This window comes from Lynx rufus, unplaced genomic scaffold (assembly GCF_022079265.1).
Source record: "Lynx rufus isolate CCGP_SWC_20201006 ecotype Redwood Valley unplaced genomic scaffold, mLynRuf1.p SCAF_7, whole genome shotgun sequence".
Taxonomy (NCBI): Eukaryota; Metazoa; Chordata; class Mammalia; order Carnivora; family Felidae; genus Lynx; species Lynx rufus.
Window position 1 is genome coordinate 67,461,310 of NW_025814889.1, and position 20,038 is coordinate 67,481,347.

General features: G+C 37.5%; 1 protein-coding gene across 1 annotated transcript in view; it reads right to left on the reverse strand.

The window, feature by feature from the left end:
• SLC2A13 (solute carrier family 2 member 13) overlaps positions 1-20,038 on the reverse strand; it is a 381,359-nt gene that overhangs the window by 69,135 nt on the left and 292,186 nt on the right. Inside the window, exon 7 of the mRNA XM_047066543.1 lies at positions 14,050-14,175. Coding sequence (XP_046922499.1) covers positions 14,050-14,175 — 126 coding nt within the window. The remainder of the gene's footprint in view (positions 1-14,049; positions 14,176-20,038) is intronic.

Genomic DNA, 20,038 nt, shown 5'->3' on the forward strand with positions numbered 1-20,038 from the left:
GACCCCCATGTAGGCTCCACGAGGAGAAGGGAGCCTGCCTAGGACTCTCCCTCTCCCTCTCTCTCTCTGCCCCTCCCCACCATCTCTCTTTCTTTCTCTCTCTTAAAAAAAAAAAATGTGGCATGGATTGGTTCCACTCTCACTTCTTTGGCCAGAGCAAGTCATGTGGATAAGACTTAATGGGCCCAAAAAATCTAATCCTTCCCTAGCTAGTGCAGCAGATATTCTGAACAATAATACAATCCACCGCACTTGCCAAGAATAGAAGATAGTTATGTAAAAAAAACCCACAATGCTATTAATTTCTAGTTAGATAATGTTTCCTGCCAAGCATTAAAATCACACTAGTGCCAACCGATTTTCTTCTTAATTTATTCAGAATATTTGGAAAAGAACTCTCTCTCACTATGTGATAACATTTCGTATCCACATTCAGGTATGACATAAAGTCATTTACCTAAAACAATTGCCAGTATGCTTTCCACAGCTATAAAACATACCTATAAATATCAAGTTAAAATTCCTAAATAAGGCTAACAGTTGAATTCACACTCACATATCCAGTATCAGCTCCAGCCATGCATTTTTCTTCCTCTTGTTCCCACTGTTCCCTGACCCCCTTTTTTGGCAAATCCCAACCTCCCCAGACTTCATCTCTGCAGCAGCACATCTTCTGCTTAAATGCACCATTATTTGCTGAACCGAGACCTGCCATTGGTATTTTATATTTACCAAGCACGTGCAATTCAGTTCTTGGCCTTGAGTCTCACAGTCTTCTTTAGTCTTTTTTAGTGAGAAATAACTGTCAGACTCCTTTACAAATGAAGTACGAACTGAAGAATAATACTAAAAACATACACAGAACAAGGACTGGACTAGAAATGTAAAGTTTTGGCCTAAGATGAAGTGTAGTCAAATACATTGTAAGTATTACTACTTGGATAAAACTGTTAAAATGTGCTTATCATTACAATTAAATGTCAGCTAAGAAACTGGATAAATTAGGGGCGCCTGGGTGGCTCAGTCGGTTGAGTGTCTGACTTCAACTCAGGTCATGATCTAGCGGTTCACGAGTTCAAGGTTGGCCTGAGCTCTGTGCTAACAGCTCAGAGTCTGAAGCCTGCTCCAGATTCTGTATCTCCCTCTCTCTTTGCCCCTCCCAGCTTGCGTTCTCTCTCCCTCTCTCTTTCAAAAATAAAATCATTAAAAAAAATTAAAAAAAAAGAAATTGGATAAATTAACATGGAGAGGGAGATAAATTATTCAGAAATGTTTTGCTTTTCTGATTGTATACTTTGCACATAAACAGCATCATTCTGTGTAATAAGGTCACTAAATCCAAGATAGGCTAAGTTTCTGGGCTTGAAAAAAGAAGAATCCAGAGGCCTGTGAATTACTTATGGATAGATGAAACTTACAAATACATAGTGTAGAGTTACAGATCTTAAAGGCAGTATCTAGCATACTGATGTCTATTTAAGCAAAGATATGAAGAAAAGTGTAATTTAAAAAGTAAAATGGATTAAAATATTCTATATTAGATTCTCTACTTCGCTTAGTGTATGCTAGCAAAAATTAATTGTGAACTATGCGATCATTGATTTAGAAGCACAACCTGAGGATTTTAAATTCTTAATATTAATAACTAATAAAAACATCAATCTTCTACATGAATATATTGATACTGATATAGTTTATTATAAAATAAATTTCTCTTTATAAATGCAAAATAGTACCTTTATATGTACCTTTAAAGGTACCCATATGTTCCTTTAAAAATTAAAAAAAAAAAAAAAAGAGGTGATGAAGGGAAAATCCTGTTTTTGGCTATCTGGCCTGGCTTCCTAATACCACTTGATCCTATACTCTCACATAGATACACACTGCTTCCCCTGCATACTAGTGACTATCCGGAGGAAGTGTGCTGAATATTTCTTCCAATAATTTTTAAAAATTATTTTTCATGTAGTGTGACGACATGCAATATAGAGGATGCATCCCTGAAGCAAGTGGTGGAGTTTTATTTTTTAAACTTTTTTAGTGTTTTAATTACTACCAGGTAAACCTTTAATACTGTTCATTAAAATAGCATCACTCGTTTTTCCTTCAGAGATTCTCTTTCCTGGAAATAAGTATGAATGTAGAAGATTTCACTACAGTTGGAACACCATAGCTTTCATTTGGAACTGCAGTACTTTGAAACCCTTATCTATTTTCCAGTGATGGCAGCCTTTTCCATTCTGTCAGTGAACAGTTATTGTCGAATGCCTGAATGTACAAGGCACCAAGGGATTAAAAACAGAGCAGGATACAGACATTGGAATTTATAATCTAGAAGCGAAGCTATATCCAAACCCAAATCACTAACATATAAGACAGTATAATGATCATGTAAGTTAACAGAGAAGTGCTGGAGACCAAGCAGAGGATATAACAAGCATTGTTTCCTGGGGCTAATCAGAGAGACTGCAAGGAAAAAAATGACATCTGATCTGGGCAAAATATAATGGTTAGAAGTTAGGCTGAGATCAAAAAGAGGGAGAAGGAGGGTCAATTCTAGGCAGAAAGCACAGCCTGAGGACAGGCATAGAGGTAGGAAATCACAGTGGCTATTAGGGTAATAGCAAGGGTTTCAGTTGATGAGACTTCCATGTGGGAGTGGGGTGGATGCTGGGAAAAATAAGTCTGGGTGTTGTATCAGAGTGCAGCTTTGAGAAAAGTATCTCTGCTGAATGAACACAATAAACCAGGCATTCAGTGTGAGTCAGAACAATGAACTGCCAAATAGGGGCTCTATCTAGCTATTTTAGTGTGCTAATTACAGAGCGAAAATGTTGTATTATAGGAAACAAATACTGAATCAGCACATTAAGTATGCCTCATTAGCAATACTTTTAAAGAGTCAGGATGTCTGAAGTTCCAGAAGAGATTATTTATGGTTCTGTGTATATAGAGAGCCAGGAGATAGGGAGGTGGATGAAGAGACGCAGAAATAAATAGAAAGCATTTTAATGTACTTACCTGTTAGGAAGTATTTATTCTAATTTAGAAAAAGTGTTATTGAATCTAAGAATCTAAGAAAAAAATTGCATTCTAAGAATCTAAGAAAAAAAAATTAGTACAGGATACTTACTACTAACAGTTGCACAGGTTACTGCTACATTTAAAAATGTCTTCAGATAGACTCTTACTTGATCGTTATAAAAGCCATATTGTTCAACACAGCAACTGTATTATTCCCATTGTATAGATGAGAAATAGGGCTCAGAGGAGCCCAGACTGTCCAGGTGCCACTTACGAAGTAAATGATAAAGGCTGAAATTAGAATCTACCTGACTCTAAAATGTGTATTTTCCTACTACCCATTTTTGCTCCCCTAAAAGTGGTGGACTTACTGGCTGGCTTTTAATTTTGAGAAAGTCACTGAGACCCTCTAAGTTCCACTGTCTTCATCTGTTTAATGAGAATGAAAATTACACTTCACAGAGATGTTGATTTGGTTTTGGAAAGTTGTATTTTTCCCTAGAAAGCTGTCCAGTTTATCTGTTTTCAAATGCACTGCACATTATTTCAAACGCACTGCACATGATTTTTACATTTTTATTATCTGTTGTTATATACCTTTTTTATTCATTCTAAGTATCGCTTCTCTGTGCCTTCCCTCTCCTCTACCAGAAATGCCAGAGATGTCTCCATTATATTAGTCTTCTCTAAGAACCAACTTTTGTTTTTTGATCCTTTCTAGTATTTTTCTGCGTTCTGTTATTTTCTTTCTCTTATTTTCCATCTCTGCTTACTCTACATGCTAATTTTCTATTCAAGTTCTAACTTCTTGTGGATTTTTCATTTATTACTTTTAATGTCCTATTTTTCACTATGATTTCTTCTTAACCAATTAATTGATTTTAAGATCATTTTCCTAAAGTTTCTGAAGAAAAGCAGAAAGGGCAATAAATATGTTTATGTTGCATTGCAGTATTAGAGCACTTTGCTCAGAAAATATATTTTACATACCAATTATCTGAATTTACTTAGAATTTATTAGACTATATATGTATTTATACAAACTCATTAAACTTATACTTTTTTCAAAAAAATTTTTAATGTTCATTTATTTTTGAGAGAGAGAGAGAGAGAGAGAGAGAGAGAGGGAGGGAGGGACAGCATGAGTGGGGGAGGGCAGTGAGAGAGGGAGACACAGAATTGAAAACAGGCTCCAGGCTCTGAGCTGTCAGCACAGAACCTGATGTGGGGCTCCAACTCACTAACGGTGAGATCATGACCTGAGCCAAAGTTGGGCTCTTAACTGACTAAGCAATCCAGGTGCCCCTATTCTTTTATGGTAACTCTTTTTAAGTATTCAATGTTTGCTTGAAAATGATACAATTTTCTTTATATGAGGTTCATTATTTCTGTTACATTAAGTTTATTAGTTAGTTTTCCAAATTCTCTAATCTGTATTTTTTGTGTCTTCTTGACTAACACCTGATTTGTTTCACTATATTTCCAACCTTTCTAAGATTATCTCTTGTAAATAGCATTACATTTAAAAAAAATCCAGTATGAGAATATTTGCCTTTCATAGGTTGTTTAATTGGTTTATTTTTATTATAATAACCATTGCATTTATATTTAATTTTGATTTTTTTGGTGATTTCCCTTAACTATAGTTTTTCCTCTTTTCTTATCTTAGTAGTTTGCTTGATTTTATTTTCCCCCCCCGCACTAGTACATATTTTTAAGAGACTACACTCACATTTTTGACACTTATAATTAACAAGCTAAAAACCTTAATTATAATCTCCATTTCCTTCTGCAAACAAAGGAATGTACATGGATTTTTTTTCTAAAAGTTCCCATACCCCATTCTATGTTATTTATCTAGAATTTTAGCTTTCCAAGGTTTATTTTTATTTTTAGCAAAATTTGCATAAGTATGACATTTGTTATATATGTGTATACACATATACATGCACATATACATACACTGCACACATCAAGTGTGCAACTGTCAGTATAACTGACAAAATTATACTATTTCCTTTATTTCTTCAAACAGATTTTAAAATTTCATATCTTTTTTGTAATGCAAGCTTCTTTAGGTATTGATTCTCCGTTCTGTCATACTTGGCTTCTTTCCCTCATTAATTGATGTAGTTTGTAACTTCTGATGGTCCTCTCACATTTACTGAATTGCCTTCCATGGAAGTCCTGGGTTCTGACCACTGCATGTTTATTTCTGAGGTGGCTCTATGGATAGGCACTGTGACATGAGAACCTGTATTTCCTCATAGTAATGGCTCTTGGCTTTCCTTTCTCCTGTGTGACACTATTTCTAATCAAGGTCCTGCAGCAGAGAGGTTTACAGCTTACCCAGCCCAGCCCAGCCTGACACATTTTCTTGTCCCTATTTCAGAGCCTGTACAGCACTGCATAGCTCCACAGACAAAGCCTGGGGCTCCATCTCCCTCAGCAGCTAAAATGCTGGCCTCTCACTCTCAAGGTTTGCTTCCCTTCTGATATTCCCTGGGCTCCCGGATTTCCCTGTGGCTGCTGCTCTTGCTCTTATTTGTGGCACCTGGGGATCTCCCTCAAATTCACCTGTGCATGAAACTTGTATTTGCATGTGTAGGGGATGCATATGGCAGTGTAAGAGATGATAGGGTGAGAATGTTTTCCATCAATTCAGTGTATTTTCTAGAAGTATGCTAAATAATTTTTTATGGGTTTTACTTTTTTATTTTTAATTGTGGTAAAATACACATTAACATAAAACTTAGCATTAAAATTTTTTTTTAATGTTTATTTATTTTTGGGAGAGAAAGAGACAGAGCATGAGCGGGGGAGGGATAGAGAGACGGGGGACACAGAATCTGGAGCAGGCTCCAGGCTCCAAGCTGTCAGCATAGAGCCTGATAAGGGGTTCAAACTCAGTAACCGCGAGATCATGACCCAAGTGGAAGTCAGATGCTTAACCGACTGGGCCACCCAGATGCCCCAAAAACTTAGCATCTTAATTTGCCATTTAAAATTTTAGGGGCGCCTGGGTGGCGCAGTCGGTTAAGCGTCCGACTTCAGCCAGGTCACGATCTCGCGGTCCGGGAGTTCGAGCCCCGCGTCAGGCTCTGGGCTCATGGCTCAGAGCCTGGAGCCTGTTTCCGATTCTGTGTCTCCCTCTCTCTCTGCCCCTCGCCCATTCATGCTCTGTCTCTCTCTGTCCCAAAAATAAATAAACGTTGAAAAAAAAAATTAAAAAAAAAATAAATAAAATTTTAACCATTTTATTTATTTATTCATTTATTAAAATTTTTTTAGCGTTTATTTATTTTGAGGGAGAGACAGAGTACGAGCGGGGAGGGACAGAGAAGCAGGCTCCAGGCTCCGAGCTGTCAGCACAGAGCCTGATAAGGGGCTCGAACTCACAACTGTGAGATCATGACCTGAGCCGAAGTCGGACACTTAACCAACTAAGCCATGCAGGTGCTCCAAATTGTAACCATTTTAAATGGTACGGTTTAGTAGTGTTAAGTATATTCATCTTGATGTATGAAGCAATCTCCAAAACCCCTTTCATTTTGCAAAACTGAAAGCCCACACCCATTAAACGACAACACACTATTCACCACTTCCCCCTGCCTGTGCCAATGACCATTCTTCTTTCTGTTGACTACTCTGGGTACCACATATTAGTGGAGCCATATGTATTTTTGTGACTGGCTCATTTCACTTATCTTATGACTTCAAGATTCATCCATGTTGTACTATGTGCCATAATTTCCTTAAGTGAATGACACATCATTGAATGTATAGGCCACATTTTCTTTTTCCATGCATCTGTCACCTGTCACTTGCATTGCTTCCATCTTTGGCTTTTATGAATAATTCTGCCATGAACATAGGCATTCAAATATTTCTTTAGGACCTTTCCTTCAATTCATTTCGATGTATATTCATAAATGGAATTGTCAGATGATATAGAATTCTCTTTTTTAAAATTTCATGAAACCACTGCACTGTTTTCCATAGTGGCTGCATCAATTTACATTTCCATCAACAGTGTACCAGTTTCCATTTTCTCCACATCCTCCACAACAATGTTTTTGATAGTGGCCACCCTAATGGGTATAAAATAGTATCTATTATAGTTTTGATTTGCATTTTCTTAATGATTAGTGATGTTGAGCAGTTTTATTTTTTTTTTTTATATGAAGTTTATTGACAAATTGGTTTCCATACAACACCCAGTGCTCATCCCAAAAGGTGCCCTCCTCAATACCCATCACCCACCCGCCCCTCCCTCCCACCCCCCATCAACCCTCAGTTTGTTCTCAGTTTTTAACAGTCTCTTATGCTTTGGCTCTCTCCCACTCTAACGTCTTTTTTTTTTTTTTTCCTTCCCCTCCCCCATGGGTTCCTGTTAAGTTTCTCAGGATCCACATAAGAGTGAAACCATATGGTATCTGTCTTTCTCTGTATGGCTTATTTCACTTAGCATCACACTCTCCAGTTCCATCCACGTTGCTACAAAAGGCCATATTTCATTTTTTCTCATTGCCACGTAGTATTCCATTGTGTATATAAACCACAATTTCTTTATCCATTCATCAGTTGATGGACATTTAGGCTCTTTCCATAATTTGGCTATTGTTGAGAGTGCTGCTATGAACATTGGGGTACAAGTGCCCCTGTGCATCAGTACTCCTGTATCCCTTGGGTAGATTCCTAGCAGCGCTATTGCTGGGTCATAGGGTAGGTCTATTTTTAATTTTCTGAGGAACCTCCACACTGCTTTCCAGAGCGGCTGCACCAATTTGCATTCCCACCAACAGTGCAAGAGGGTTCCCGTTTCTCCACATCCTCTCCAGCATCTATAGTCTCCTGATTTGTTCATTTTGGCCACTCTGACTGGCGTGAGGTGATACCTGAGTGTGGTTTTGATTTGTATTTCCCTGATAAGGAGCGATGCTGAACATCTTTTCATGTGCCTGTTGGCCATCTGGATGTCTTCTTTAGAGAAGTGTCTATTCATGTTTTCTGCCCATTTCTTCACTGGGTTATTTGTTTTTCGGGTGTGGAGTTTGGTAAGCTCTTTATAGATTTTAGATACTAGCCCTTTGTCCGATATGTCATTTGCAAATATCTTTTCCCATTCCGTTGGTTGCCTTTTAGTTTTGTTGGTTGTTTCCTTTGCTGTGCAGAAGCTTTTTATCTTCATAAGGTCCCAGTAATTCACTTTTGCTTTTAATTCCCTTGCCTTTGGGGATGTGTCGAGTAAGAGATTGCTACGGCTGAGGTCAGAGAGGTCTTTTCCTGCTTTCTCCTCTAAGGTTCTGATGGTTTCCTGTCTCACATTTAGGTCCTTTATCCATTTTGAGTTTATTTTTGTAAATGGTGTGAGAAAGTGGTCTAGTTTCAACCTTCTGCATGTTGCTGTCCAGTTCTCCCAGCACCATTTGTTAAAGAGGCTGTCTTTTTTCCATTGGATGTTCTTTCCTGCTTTGTCAAAGATGAGTTGGCCATATGTTTGTGGGTCTAGTTCTGGGGTTTCTATTCTATTCCATTGGTCTGTGTGTCTGTTTTTGTGCCATGTTGAGCAGTTTTATATGTGCCTATTGGCCAATTATGTATCTTCTTTAGACAACTGATTAAATAAAAACTTTCTATTGAAATTTAACAACATAGATATTAGAAAAGCATGCCAGCTGACTTAAAGTTTTATTTCCAACTTATTTTTTTAAGTTATTTATTTTGAGAGACAGAGAGAGAGAGAGAGAGAGAGAGAGTGAGTGAGAGTGTAAGCACAAGCCAGGGAGGGGCAGAGAAATTAGGAGAGAGACAATCTCAAGCAGGCTCAGTGCCATCAGTGCAGAGCCTGATGCGGGACTCGAACTCATGAACCATGAGATCACGACCTGAGCCGAATCTGAGAGTCGGACACTTAACCGACTGAGCTACCCAGGCACCCCTACAGCTTATTATAGTTGATTACATAGGCAAATGGTTTTCGTTATTTTGAGACAATTCTGAGTTCACCAAAATCATCATACTATCTCCATCATGAGTGGTATTACTATTCCAGCTGGTGTCTGTTCAGGAAATAGCTACAGTTAGAGATCAGGATATATGGCTCTGAATTTCCCCAATTCTTGACCCCGAAATATCTATAAACAGTATATCTCAGATGCAAATACAAGACAATGGTAGACTTTGCCCTGAGAATTCTACCCCAAGGCACTGTATAAAAGATATCAACCAACAAAAATATAATGAATGTCATTTACCTATAAATGGAAAATCTGTTGTAGGAATTTTTCAAGGTAACTGCCTTTTTCCTAGCACAGATTGAAGCAGCCAATCACAGTGGCTAAGCTAGAAGAGGCCTGTCACTCAACACAGAGAAGAGTGAGAAAGCCTGTTCTTTTTTTTGAAGGGGAGTGGTAGAGAGTTTGAGATCATTCTAAGAATATTCTACAAACCTAAAAGTTCTCTGTACACACTGTTTAACTATTTGTATTTTTCCCTACGTATAATCTGTGCCTCACTTTTCTCTAGTAGTGAGTGCAATCAAGGAATAATGGTCTAATTATATAAATAACACGTAAGAATAAGTTAACATAAAAGAAATAATATACATTTCTATTAAGAACCCATACAATCTGTTATGTGCCAATAGTGAGAACAAAACTACTCTTTTGAGGCCTCTGATCTCAAGACCTTCTACTGAGGACAGGAGAAATGCCTAATTTTAGTGCTCCTTTATCATTAGTATACATTTCTAATATGTTTTAAAGTTAATTCTGCAAAGTACAGGAAATGACATAGATAAATTTCATGACATATTCATAATTTTAGACAAGCAAACTTTCAGTTTTTGTCTATTGAAAAAAGAATCATAAGGGTTAAAACTGTGAAGTATTACATCCAGAAATATTTAATCAATTAACTCACTAATGAAGCTTGGCTGATGAAAATTATACACTGGGTATTTTTAAAAGAAGCTCTTTTCAAGCTCTGATTTTAAGTAATAATTGCATTTCTTTTACATATTTCTTTGTAATTAGTATATTTAAAATGTGGTCTGGATTTTGAGTCAAATACTGTATAATTTACTTCTTCTCTGAAGTAATTCCCTAATAAAATGATTAATGACAACAGCATTATGATTAATAATGATACATTATACTTTACAGCTTTGAGGAGCTATAAGTACTTTACAGATTTCATTGCCTTCTTCAGTTCTATGAGGCAGACAGGAAAAGAGCATATTATTCTTTTTATGGGAATTTAGAACATATAAGAAGTTAAAGCCATATCAAAGAATATTTACATATTTTCTGCATGCATAGATATATGTATTAGTTCATAAATGTGGGGAATATTTCTTCTATACAAATATTTCATTTATGTGCCTACCACAATGTAATCTGTGAAAAAGAGAAAGGTTTATAGCTTTCTAGACTGATTACATGCCAATGACTGCCAACTTTTATCATTACATTGCTTAATTTCACTAAACTCCAGGAAAGTACTCAAAGAAAACAACAGTTCCATGGAAGAATTTAAAGTGATATTCATGTTGACTTCAAAATTCTCTTTTACTTAAGTTTCAGAGTTTGAAAATTACTGGTGCAGTTAAACAATGTGCAGTGGGAGAAATCACCTTGGAATATGTAGGAACATTTGTCTCAAGAGACAAACTCCTACAGCTTAGGACAGAGTTGGGTCTGGAATCTGGATTTCCTGGAGTCTAGGCTTGAGTGCTTTCTACTCTAAGTTTGTGTAACATACAACTGCAGTGTTTCATGCCCTTCTGTCACCAGTATACACTGGAAAGTAATACTGTTATGAAAATCAGTTTAAAAGATTGTTCAAAAGATTAGTTTAAAAGAACTGCAGTCATTGAAGTCACTGATTATAAACATACTCATTCTGTAAGTTTAAAAAATAAGACTTGCCTCAGTTGGTTAAGCGTCTGACTCTGGCTCTGGTCTTGATCTCAGTGGTTTGTGAGTTCAAGCCCCACATTGGGCTCTGTGTTGTCAGTGCAGAGCCTGCTTGGGATTCCCCTCCCCTCCCCTGCCCCCCACCCCCTGTCTCCTTCTCTCTCTTCCCCTCAGTCACTCACTCTCTCTCTCTCAAAACAAATAAATAAAATAAAACTAAAAAAAGAAAAAGTCTGTTAAGAAATAAAAATAAATAAAAGTAAGAATTGTTCCTGGGTGCCTAGAAGGTTCAGTTGGTTGAGCGTCCAACTCTTGATTTTGATTTAGGTCATGATGTCACAGTTCGTGAGATCCAGCCCTGCATATGTTTCTGTGCTGACAGCACAGAGCTTGCTTGGAATTCTCTCTCTCCCTTTCTCTCTGCCCCTCCTTTGCTCATGCTCTCTCTCTTCTCAAAATAAATAAATAAATAAAATAAATAAAAATAAAGAAATAAACAACAAAAAAATAAGACCTATTCCTTTGCTGGGTAAAATCTTATTATTTTAGTGTACTCCCAATAGTTTATTTTTGCTTGTATCCCTTGCCTGAGGAGACATAGCCATAAATAGTGCTAAGGCTCATATCAGATTACTGCCTATGTTTTCTTCTAGGAATTTTATGATTTTAGGTCTCACATTTAGGAGGTGTCTAATCCATTATAAGTTTATTTTTGTGTATGGTGTATGAAAGCGATCCAGTTTCATTCTTTTGCATACAGCTTTCAAGCTTTCCCAACACTATTTGTTGAAGAGACTCTTTCCCCATTGTATATTCCTACCTCCTTTGTCATAGATTAATTGACCAGAAAAACGTGGATTTATTTCTGGACTTTCTGTTCTGTTCCAATGATCTGTGTATTTTTGTGCCAGGACCAACTTTGTCGAAATCTGGGATTGTGATACCTCCAGCTATGTTCTTTTTTATAAAGATTTCTTTGACTATTTGAAGTCTTTTTTTATTCCATACAAATTTTAGGAATACAAATTTTAGGATTATTTGTTCCGGTTCTGTGAGAAATGCAATTGGTATTTTGATAGGGATTGCAATGAATCTACAGATTGCTTTGGGTAGTATAGACATTTTAATGATATTAATTCTTTCAATCCATGAGCATGGTATAACTTTCTATTTTGTCTATGTCATCTTTGATTTCTTTCATCATTGTCTCTCAGTTTTCGGAGTACGGGTCTTTCTTTTTTTTATTTTTATTTATTTTATTTTATTTTTTTAACGTTTATTTTTGAGACAGAGAGAGACAGAGCATGAACAGGGGAGGGGCAGAGAGAGAGGGAGACATAGAATCAGAAGCAGGCTCCAGGGTCTGAGCCATCAGCCCAGAGCCCAACGTGGGGCTTGAACTCACGGACCAGGAGATCGTGACCTGGGCTGAAGTCGGACATCTAACCAAGTGAGCCACTCAGGCGCCCCCGGAGTACGGGTCTTTTATCTGCTTGGTAAAATTTATTTTGAGGCTTTTGTTCTTTGGGGGCAACTGAATATAGAATTGTTTTCTTCTTTTTCTGCTGCTTTGTTATTAGGGTATAAAATGCATATCAATTTTACATCCTACAACTTTACTGAATTCATTTTTCAGTTTTAATAGTTACTTCGTGGAATCTTTATAGTATCATGTCATCTGCAAATAGTGGCAGTTTTCTTCCTTACCAAGTTGGATGCCTTTTCTTTTTCTCGTGTGATTACTTTAATTTGGATTTCTAGTACTGTGTTGAGTAAAAGTGGTGAGAGTGGACATTTTTGTTCCTGAATTTAGAGGAGAAGCTTTCAGTTTTCCACCACTGAGTATGGTGTTAGCTCTGGGTTTTTCATATATGGATTTTATTAGTTTGAGGTATGCTCCTTCTAAACCCACTTTGTTTAAAGTTTTTTTTTTTTTTTATCATGAACAAACGTATTTTGTCAAATGCTTTTTCCGCATCTACTGAAATAATCATATGGTTTTTGTCCTTCCTCTTTTTAATGTGATATATCACAATGAATGGTTTATGAGTATTAAACCACACTTGCATCCCTGAGATAAAAGCTTTTGCATAGCAAAGGAAACCGCCGACAAAACAAAAAGCCAACCTAGTGAATGGGAGCAGATATCTACAAGTGATATATATCTGATAAAGGGGTTAACATCCAAGATATATAAAGAATTTATAAAACTCAATACTCAAAAACCAATGTGATGTAAAAAAAAAAATGGGCACAATATCAAAACAGACATTTTTCCAGAGAAGACATACAGATGGCCAAGAGACACATGAAAAGATGCTCAACATCAATAATCATCAGGGAAATGCAAATCAAAACACAATGAGATAGCACCTCACACCTGTCAGATTGGATAGAATCAAAAAGACAAGATCTAACAAGTGTTCACAAAGATGTGGAGAAAAGGGAACCTTCGTGCACCGTTGGTGGGAATGTAAATTGGCGCGGCCCACTATGATAAACATGGAGTTTCCTCAAAAAATTAAAAATAGAACTACCATGTGATCCAGTTATTCCTCTATGAGGTATTTACCCAAAGAAAATAAAAACACTAATTTCAAAAGATATATGCACCCCTATGTTTACTGCAGCGTTATTTACAATAGTTTAGATATGAAAGCAACCCAAGTGTCCAACAACAGATTAATGGATAAAGATGTGGCATATATACACAATGGAATATTACTCAAATATTAAAAAAAATGAGATCTTGCATCTGTGACAACAAGAGTGGCCCTCGTGGGAATCAGACTAGGTGAAGTAAGTCAGATGAAGAAACACAAATACCATTTGATTTCATTTATATGTAGAATCTAAAAACCAAACAAATGAAAAAAACTAACAAAAATACAGACTCTCAAATACAGAGAACAAACTGGTGGTTGCCTGAGGGGAGTTTGGTTGGAGGGGATGAGTGAAATGTGAAAGGGATTAAAAGGTATAAACTTCCAGTTATAAAATAAATAAGTCACAAAGATGAAATGTATAGCATAGGGAATATAGTAATAAAAAGGTTTCATTCTGAAAGCTTATTTCATGTTCTTATGGTATATAATAAATGACATACCTGCCCCATGCTGCCTCATTTGTCGATGCTTTATTAACTGGAACACAGGAAGAGTCAATGACAGTTGATCTGTTCATCTTGTAGCAAAAACCACAGTCTGGATCCAACATACATTCATTACAGTAACTGTAAAATAAAATGAAAAAGCTTGAAATACTGTGAGAATTACCAAAATGTGACAAATAGCATGTTAGAGACAATTGGTATTCTTCTACATTTTCTACTGTACTTTGCAGGAAGCTTGGGGCCATGTGACTCGTCTTAGCCACGGCAAAGTGACGTGTGCTGAGGCTCGTGAGAGCTGGCAAGTCTCCTCCATCTGTCCCTCCCCTGGCTGCAGCAACTTTGGAAGCCACTTAGAGGTGGAGGAAGCTTGGATCTGAGACACTGGGTGTAAAAGAACTCCAGCTGTCCCTCAGGAAACAAACTTTTGCTTTTCTAAGCCACTGAGATTTGTTGCCAAAGCATTATGGACTGGCCCAATTTGACCCAGCTGATTGGTTCCAAAATGTACCAAAGCATTTATTTCTTGTCTCTATTACGTACCATATCTTTTAAAAATGGAAAATAGGGGCGCCTGGGTGGCGCAGTCGGTTAAGCGTCCGACTTCAGCCAGGTCACGATCTCGCGCTCCGTGAGTTCGAGCCCCGCGTCAGGCTCTGGGCTGATGGCTCGGAGCCTGGAGCCTGTTTCTGATTCTGTGTCTCCCTCTCTCTCTGCCCCTCCCCCGTTCATGCTCTGTCTCTTTCTGTCCCAAAAATGAATAAACGTTGAAAAAAAAAATTAAAAAAAAAAATGGAAAATATATTTCCCAATATATATACTGAAATAGAAAATAAAAAGAGTGAAAAAAATATAAAGAAAAAAGTTAAAAAACACCACACCAATAATGGTTCCTTGTTAATGTCTTGGTAGATGTCTGTACTTTCAACAAACCTACACTGAGTATCAAGTGTGTGTTATGCTTAACTTAAAATAAGCTGGTATAGGAATAAAAGGCTAACTTTTCTCTAAGTTAATTACATCTACTGGTTGCATCACTGAGCCATAATCAATTAATCACCACTCACCTAACAGCAGTATCCTAATTGCAGAAAATCCTAAAGAGGCAAAATCCTTTAGAGGGCAAGGTTTTCCAACCCAAGTCTGCAAAGTACTTGTAAATGTGTTTTCTTGCTGTCAAACTCATTTGCCAGACAATTCTGGAGTATGTCCTGCATGGCAGGCACACACAGGCACTGGAGACACTCAGATGAATAAAACTAAGTCCCCACTCCTTGGTAAATAAAAGGCAAGGACAGGAACAGATAGACAAATAAATAATGGCAGTGTAATAGAAATTAGTGTGAATGACTCGAAGGACTGAATCCTGTTCATTTGTCTGTTAAGCACTGGAGATAATGTGAGAGGAGATATTTGAGGTAGATCATAAAAGAAATTTACCAGGCAAAGAAGTAGAGAGAAGAGCATTTCAGAGGACTGCTTATTTTACAATTAAAGATCAGTCAGTACAGACTTTTTTACTGTGTATGAGTAATTATACTACTGGGTGCCGGGTAAGAACTACGGCAAGTTATTCAGAAAAGATGTGAATTCTCAAAATCAAAATACTTCTTTGACTAATTAAGCTAAATGGAAAAACAACAGCATTGTTTAAAAACAAGATTATCATTTCAGCCTCCTTCTGTAAACTTTTCCTTTGCAAACAGCCATCCCTAATTTTAAATGAGATTTCAGACTCCTTCAGGCATAGCTTGGAAGTACTGAAGATTTGGTTCTAGGATACTGATGAAAAAGTCTGAAGTATCTTGAGAATTACCAAAATATGACAAATACAAAGGGAGCAAATGCTGCTGGAAAAATAGTGCCGACAGACCTGCTTAATGTGGGGTTGCCACAAAACTTCAATTTGTAAAAAACACAGTATTCTGTGAAATGCAATAAAGCAAAAACTCATGAAAGTAAGCTATGCCAGTACTAAAATCAAGGGAAAAAAAGGCCTTTCAAAGCCCACTGAAAGGTCAACATAACTTTAGGAAGGTGATACAGCACTATAAATATAAAAGTGTCCACACTTGTGATAGACTAAATAGAACAACAGGTAGCATTCGAAATACTCTGGGCTTCTGGCCTTCATAGCTAGAAGGCTGATTACAAAAGGATGGTAATTCCTACTAGTATTTGGTTGGTTGATTCCACCCAGGTAAAGTAGAATCTAACAACCCTGATTGTTTCAATGCTTTAAGTGATAGTTATTTGGGAAAGGTCAACTCATCCAATTGTAGAGAAACGACTCTACTTTATTTCTTTAAACATAATTCCTGTAACAGGCCAAAGAAAGTAATGATAAAGGTTAACAGTTACCAAAAACCTACTACATGTGCATGTCAGACATACAAGATGTTCATTCATGACACTTTACCTCCTCCATCTGACTCTCCATTCAAGCTTCTGACCCTGACCACAACCTACTGTTCTTCCAGCTTGCTGATAAATGATTCTCGCTCTGCCATGGTGATTCATTCAGTACAAGTATTTTCCACTTATGTGCCAGCCAATATTCTGAGGGCTGGGGCACATTAGTAAACAAAACAGATTCCCTACCCTCGAGGAGGAGCTGGTTTGCCTATATGATCTCCACTTAATTGACCCCTCTACTTGCTCCCTATTCATTAGCTTTTTACTTTTAGTTCCATCCTTCTCTAGCTTATTGACCATCCTAATTTTCCCTGCCCATATCTTTCTAACTCCGCTGACAAGCAAAAATCCTGGCCATATATGAGTGCCAACATTTGCCTTTTCTGTGCCTTCCCCAGTATACTCAAGTGCAGCTGAGGGCATCACACAACAGGGTAGATCAGTAGTTCCTCTCTAATACACTGCTGCCAGCCTCAAAAGGATCCTCAATGGCCTGACATTCTTAATAATTCCCTCTAGTCAATTCCATCCATACAAGGACTTTTTCAACCATACAACACAAGGAGTATTCTTCAAATCTCCAAAGCTCTGTGCCTTTTTGTCACTTCATATCCAGCTTCACAAACAGATGAAAATGGTAAAGATGGGAACTTTATACACTTACAGCAAACACAGAAACCATCCTACTTTCCCTCTGTTCCCATTACAGAGAAGTTGTTTTTCTCCTCTATCTGGGCTTTATTTCTATTCCATCTCCTTAGCCCATTTCAGACCCTTTTGATTACTGTTCCTTTTTCTTACACGTCTACTGTCTTAAGATGGAAGATTAGCTTTTTGATTTGACAGCTTTCTTCTTTCTTAATGTAGGAAGTTATAGCTATGAATTTCATTCTGAACACTGCATCCCATATTCGGTATGTTTGGTCTTCATTTTCATTCATTTCAAAGAATTTTCTAATGTCCCTTGTGACTTCTTTGACCCACCAGATTAAGAAGTATTATTTAATTTTCACATCTTGGTGAATTCCCCATATTTCTTTCTGTTAGTGATTTCTAATTTCTTTTAAAATTGTTTTAATGTTTATTTTTGAGACAGACTGTAAGTAGGGAAGGGGTAGAGAGAGAGGGAGACACAAAATCTGAGGCCAGCTCCAGGCTCTGGGCTGTTAGCACAGAACCTGACATGGGGCTCAAACCCACGAACTATGAGATCATGACGTGAGCCAAAGTTGGATGCTCAACCGACTGAGCCACTCATGCACCCCTCCAATTTCACTCCAATGCTAATGGAAAATACACCCAGTATGATTTCATATTTTTAAAATTTATTGAGGCTTGTTTTCTGGCCTGGCCTGTGATCTATCCTGGAGAACGTTCCTTGTGCACTTAAGGAGTATATATTCTGTTGGTAGTGGAGTTTTCTCTAAATGTCTGTTCGATCTGGATGGTTTGTAGTCAATAAACTAATCTTGAAGCACCTTAGCCCCCTGTTTTCTAATAGTATGCACTTCTACTTAACTCTGCCCACATACTGGAAATTGTCATAATCTAGAGGTCAGCAAACTACAGTCCTTGAGACAAATGAGACCACTACCACCACCTGTTTTTGCAAATAAAGTTTTACTAGAACACAGCCATGCCCATTTGTTTGCTTACTGTCTATGATGGCTCTCAAGCTTCAACAGCAGAGCCAAGAATTCATGTGGCCTGCAAAGCCACAAATATTTACTATCTGACCTTTTATAGGAAGTTTGCTGATCCCTGATCTGGAACACATACTCTGACCCCACATGCATATTTCTCATTCCTTTCCTTAAAGATCTCACTTCCTTACTCTAAGACAACTGCTTTGCTACCTCAGAGACCTTCTACACCCCCTTCTTTCTGATCTTTCACTCACTCCATGGCTTTTTGTCCTCATCTGTCAAAACTTTCATGGTGAATTTTGTTACCACTCTCACCAGACCCTCCAAATCTTTGTATTTTGGTCCTTCTATACATTGCTCTATACACTGTAATGTTTGACACTTTCCAGCCATCTTTGTTCTTTTCCTTCTATATCTAGGTTGTTCCATACTGATGGAGAATTAACACATCCAGGCACACTGATAAAAGTACACATTCATAGTATTCAGCCAACCACAGCTGGATCCTCACTGCTACCAGGGAACTTTTACCTGTCAGTCAGTGCCTTTCCCCACTTCCAAAACTGATGCCCCAAACACCAACTCTCCTCTGACCCCAAACCTATCCCCCCCCACACTCCCCACATCTCTTAGAAGATGGCTTTGCCTGGCTTGAAGTGAAAACTGAAGGGATGAGACAGGAACATTCTCAGCTTTAAATCCAGACATAACAAAGATCTCGACAGCCAGGTCTATCTTCACCTCTTTTCTTCCAGGCTCTGCAAAAGGTCATCCCTCCGCCAGGGCTTTGCATCTCGATCTCTTCACCAGCATGAACACCCTGTTCCATTGGTTATTTTCTTCTCTTTCTATTTTCCAACCTCTTCTAGAATACACCACAGTTAATGTGCAGCCCTTCCCTTGTTGAGAAAAACTCGAGAAGCTGTCCTCTCTACTCTCCATACTTGTCCTCCATACTGGTTCATGTGGGTCAGTCAGGGAAAAGAGGCCAAATATTAAACAGTATTCCATTTCCTTGCCACGACAGACAGTCATCTGGACTTAGAGACACTCAGGCTTCCAGAAGCAAGATAAAATTCCCTACCACTCCCTCATTCTTGACCTGAATTTTTTTCATCATATAGGCTATTTTATGGCAAAAAAATTCTCCCAAATGTAACAATATTTCTATCTTCAACATGACATTTAGAAGGTGACACAAAACTTTAAATATCCTGAGGAATCTGCTAATTGACCTTTTAGAGAGCATGTATCATAACTGTGGCTCTAACAAATGGCATGAAAAGAGAATAACATCTAATTTTTAATTCACAATTTATTCTGTAAGGCTTTCTTGAACATGACCTGATGAATTTATGTCATGTTTTATACATATAAAAGCTGAGAACTTAAATATATTGGTGCTAGATCCATGCTCCTAAGAATACTCTAAACACAGATGAAAACATTTTTGTGTGAAAAGCAAACTGGCAAATTAGGCCCCACTTATCTTCTTTCACACTGTGGACTGCAGTGAGTCCTAAATTCTGGGCTTCAAGTTTTCCATCTCAAGAGCATATGATCTCTAAGAAACTACCCAGCTGCAAGATTCTACATGAAAGAAAATGAAATACATATATGCTAACTCTTAATTCACACAAACTTTAACAGTTTAAAACAGATTACAATGCTGTGACATCTAACAAATATTTACTCTTGCATGCTGATTTCAAGGACAAGAGTTATAAGTGTGCCCTACTTTAAGATGCTCTAGATTTATAAGAGAAATGAACTAAGAAGGTATTTGCAAAAGGACTGTGCTTTATAAAAGGAATTGCCACGTGAATTAAACAAAATGGGGATTCCTCCCTACTGATACACGCTATTTTACAAATCAATATGTAGTACAGTTGATGAAGAGATGGCCCACTTCTGTGCACTGTGCA